The sequence below is a fragment of the Varanus komodoensis genome, unplaced genomic scaffold (assembly GCF_004798865.1).
Source record: "Varanus komodoensis strain SLA01 unplaced genomic scaffold, ASM479886v1 scaffold28, whole genome shotgun sequence".
NCBI classification, from domain to species: Eukaryota; Metazoa; Chordata; class Lepidosauria; order Squamata; family Varanidae; genus Varanus; species Varanus komodoensis.
Genome location: NW_025335727.1, coordinates 7996155 through 8000959, shown reverse-complemented (window position 1 = coordinate 8000959; position 4805 = coordinate 7996155). Strand labels below are relative to the sequence as shown.

General features: G+C 42.4%; 1 protein-coding gene across 3 annotated transcripts in view; it reads right to left on the bottom strand.

The window, feature by feature from the left end:
- Window positions 1-270: 270 nt before the first annotated feature.
- Window positions 271-4805, bottom strand: part of PLD1 (phospholipase D1) — a 142532-nt gene continuing 137997 nt past the window's right edge. For all 3 annotated transcript variants that reach the window (XM_044434463.1, XM_044434462.1, XM_044434464.1), the window contains exons 25-26: window positions 3543-3657; window positions 271-3375 (exon numbers count right to left, since the gene is read on the bottom strand). In XM_044434463.1, the coding sequence (XP_044290398.1) occupies window positions 3151-3375; window positions 3543-3657 (340 nt within the window). In that variant the 3' untranslated portion in view covers window positions 271-3150. The remainder of the gene's footprint in view (window positions 3376-3542; window positions 3658-4805) is intronic.

Sequence of the window (4805 nt, the reverse complement as noted above, 5' to 3'; positions counted from 1 at the left end):
CCACAGACCAACCTAGAACACCCTCCAACCTAGCCCCCCCCCCAAGATATTTTGGACTGCAACCCCATCATCCCCGACAGCCTATCCTGCCTAAGGCTGATGCGAGTTGCAGTCCAAAGCATCTGGGGATGGGGTACCAGGCTGGGAAAGGCTACCCAGAAGTATGAGCTAAAGTGGCAGGACAACCTGTTCCCTCGGCAACAGAGGCTTCATAACAGAGTCCTTGGCCAGATGGACCAGCAAGGGAGCAGTCCCCAAACTTCACTGCAAAGAAGCAGCTGCAAACCCTGACCCTTCCTGAGGAACTGTAAGGTGACCAAAGCAACATGCAGTGCATCAGAGGCACACATTAGCCATGCAGGCTCTTTCCTAAAAGGCTGCTGGCCATGAATTATTAAATGACCAAAAGACACAGCTGGATCACGTATTTCAAAGAATGCATGTGACTTCCATCCTCACTGTTACTTAGCGGTATGAAATAGCAGGCACTGCCACAACTTGCAGCTAAGCCGGGTGTTTGGTTCGCCCTTGAGTGTTTCCTATTTATCAGTGTAAATTGGGCACTGTTCTATGCCTAATTAGATTGCTTACAATATGGACAACAGAGCGCTTAGACCGAAGATGGTAGTGCCAGTTCTGCTTTAGGAGTGAGCCTACGAAACCCTGACATCATCTTTTAACGCTAAAGGACATTTCTTCAATTCCTTTACAGAAAGCATGTCTTCAATTAGTTTCCTGTGGCTCCAATCAAAGACTAGTGCTGCTAATGAAGCTGCATCACCAGCTCTGATAGGTTCCCAGTAAGGGAGATCAGAATATGATAACACTGGAATGAATATTTCTGCCTCTGCAGTTCCCCATGGGTTGTTCAGGTCTGTTGTGTCTAGCTCCCAAGTTGACATTAGCACCCCAGTGTGACTGGCTGAGCCTCGTGGGGAAAGAGGGGGAAATTGGTATCATTTCAAAAAGAAGCTGCTTCCATAAACAGGAGTGCTTCCTAAATTGGGTTATGATGAGCTAAAGGGCTGAAGGTGGAAACACATAATCAAGGACTTAAATCTGGTTGCAAAATTAACACTGTACACATAGCTTTCCCTTTTAATCTTATTAATGTCCACTTTTGAATGAACACCTGCAGTTATTTATGGATGTGTCCCCAGATTAAAAAGGGTGTAGATCCCTGTGATGTTATCATGATCAACTTGTCTTTCCAAGATGGGAACTGTGGAGAAGGGATAATACTTTTCTATGGGATGGTGGCAGTCTAATGAGGATAACACCGGTGGACAGGTGTGCCCTGTTGAGCAGGTTAGCAGAACAACCTTGGGAAAAAAGTGGATTGGAAATACTGTCAACTGTTGGGGCTTCTTTTGGTGGATTAGGGCTCTCTTTTCCTTAGCTAGTACCATATTTCTGCACTTCCAGGAAATGTCAAATTCAGAGTTCAATTCCATACGTTCAGAGCTACCAAAGAGAGACGAGCCAAACTGCTATCCTTGATGTAAAATTTTCTGCTAAAAAACACATTCATGTGTATTCCATAATACTTAACTAAGCTTGGTTGGATTGTCCATAGGAAGGTACCTTCTATGAAATCAGACAGCTTTTCCATCTAGCTTATCCTTTTGTACTGTTTCTGGCACTCCTCTGGGGAAGGAGCGGGCAGAAAGCAGATGTTCTGGATTCCAACTCCTAGAAGCCCATCAGCATGACTAAGCGATCTGCTTTCCGCCAACCCCTGCCCCAGGGTAGCCTTCCTCTATCTGGTGTTCTCCAGAAGGGTTGCACAACTCCCAGGCTTGAGCAATGTGAATTCTAGATCAACACTTCTGAAGGCTGAGGAAGCCAGTCCTAGAGTCTCAGACACAGCTCTTTCCCATCACTTGTTACCTGATCCTTTTACTATTGGGATGATAGAACATGTATGGCACGCAAACTACTGCAGTATGGTCTTTCATCTTTAATTTTACTTCCACATATCTTTCATGCAATCTGCTGTTGTTCCTCTGCTATATGAAGATTTACAGTTCCTTGGGGAAAGGGAAGCAAAAGAGAACTGGCTTTCTCCCTTACCACACCAAAACCTCAAACTGTTTCTTAATGTATTATAGAATGTTTGTCTGCGGACACTCTAGTCTTGACAAAGAAATTCTCTAGCTATGCAATGCTTGGTCCCTCTTAGGGGACTGTATACCCTGGCCATCCATGGTGTGAAAGACTTTTTAATGCTATCCAGGCCATTAAGCCTGGGAAACCAACAAGTATTGAGTCTTCCAGAACTGTCTCAGAAAATTCCAATACATATTGTTGTTACAGACAACATGCAGGCACTCTAAGACAAGAAGTATTTCTTGTTCTAAATACGGCATTAAAAAACTGAGAAGCTTCTGTGCAAACTTTTACGATCTACTCAATAGACAGTGATCACAATCATGCCCAAAGTGGCGCCGTGCAGTGTTTCTCAGCAGTTGTTACACAATTTACAGAATACAAAAAAGTAGTTAAGACAATAAGAAGCTCTAGCTAGATAACCCAGGATCAGCAAGTTTAACCAATGCAAATAGCCTACAAACTACCATAGATGCATCATAACAGTTACAGCACATGCATGCTTATGGCATATAGCTAAGTTTTCAGTGCACTGCTCTTAAACTGGACACATGGGTGCAAATTCACTTTGCCTGGTACAGGAGCAAATCCTAGGAGCTGTGGCTATCGCTAGCACTGATGCCACTTTTCTGGCATGAGAAATGGATGCTGTAAGCAGACGTCTTCTCCCTGTTATTTACGGTAAACAGCTTCTGATTTCAGTTTGAGTCAGCCAGCGATGTAGACTAAGCATGCATGGAATAAATGAAGTGTCTTGAAATGTGATTTATGATCTTTTCATGACAGTGGACTGCATTCTCTTCCCTTCCAGGTTGCTTTTATCAGTGAGCAGAACTTGTCAGTTATCGGTTGTTTTCAGCGTTCCTCCATGCTACACTGTTATCTTCTCTGAGATTTTTCCACCAAAAGGCACTTTTGGGTTGGCACAGACTTTTCTTCCAATGGCAAAAAGGTCCCATGCAACCATAATCCATTCAATAGGTCTCCAAGGAGCCCTGTTATTGTTTTATAAAACAACAATCCATCACAAGCAGAATCCTCTTAGGTCCAAGTCTCCATAGGCACTATGGCTTCTTTTGTACCAACAGAGGGAAGCAAATTTTCTTCATCCAGGAAACGAAAGGGGAACTGGACTAGAAATCCATGGATCTTTTTGAGTTCTTCTGCTGCTTTAGCTGGATTTTCGCAAGCAAGCTTTTGTTTGGTGATGAAATCCCGTAGCTGGACTAAGTTATTTACTTCATCACTGGGAAGGCATCGGAAAACCTAGTTCAGGGTATGATGAAGAAAAGGATGTGAGGACAAAATCCCTTTAAAGGATTTATCTACCCTAGAAACTGAACCCCTTTAAACTTCAGCCACAAAGCTGGGATGTTTATTTCCTTTTATATCTTTCAGGGACAAAGACTAGAAAGTGTTAATTAATACTTCACCTTATCAAAAATAGTAGCATTGCGTGCAGCTGTTGCAACCCAGACTTCCTTGAAGAATCTGTCACAAACAGGATCTAGGATATCATTAAGATCTAATGAACTGCCTAGGACAACTCTGAGGATGGGAGAAAGACCAAGAAAAACAAGAGGATAAATTATGCAACGTTAAGAGATCTCACACAATTATTCTTAGAGTCAGGGATAGGAAATATTAAAGGTATTAAGAAAACATCCAGGTATTTCTCTAAAAAAAAAAACCAGAGGTAGAGGCTGGTTACCACCCCAAGGCTTGGCTGCTTTCTTCCACTATCTTATCACCTTACAGATGGATTACACATGGAGTATGGATTACAGAAAGGCAGCAATGTAGGAGAAAACAGGCCCCAGTTGCACTGACTTTGTCACTGGAGGCTATGATGGCATGAAGTGTCCCCCAGCATCAGCTGATGGTCCAGCTATACCCCTATCTGGTCAGGGATAGCCTGATTTCAGGAATCTCTGCTCTGGTAATCTCTAAATTAGATTTCTGTGATGCACTCTGCATAGGATTGTCTTTGGAGATGGTTCCGAAGCTGTGGCTTGGGCAAAAAGCAGCAGACAGATCAATAACTGGGACCAGATGGCCTGAACACATAAGACCGATTCGGGCCCACTTGCAGTGGCTTCCTATGTGCTTCCAAGCCCAATTCAAGGTGCTGGTTTAACCTACACAGCCCCACACAGCTTGGGACTAAAATACTTAGTGGAAAACGTCTCCCGAGCTCAGTCTGCACAGACACTAGATCTGCAACTGAGGTCTTCTTCTGACTGCCACCTCTAAGGGAGGTCCACAAAGAGGCATCAAGGAGGGAGAGCTTTTCAGTGATGACCCCTAATTCTGAAATTATCTCCCCATTGAGGCCCACCTAGCACCAATATCGCCATCAGTTTGGTATCAGGTTAAAACTGCCCCCTCTACTCCCAGGCTTTTACTGGCATGTGATGGGATATGTCACCTGTTTTAATAGACTTAGTTTTTATTGAAACGGCTTTGATTTTTAAACTCGTTTAAATTTCTGTATATTAGAATTATTAGCATTTTACACTGTTTTATTATATCTGCATTTTAATGTATCCATTTAAAAACATATTTATTCATTTTGCCCAAATCTATATTGTATTTTCATTGCATTTCCATTATTGTTGTACATTTATAAATTGTTAGGACCTGCCACAAATATAATAATAATAATAATAATAATAATAATAATAATAATAATAATA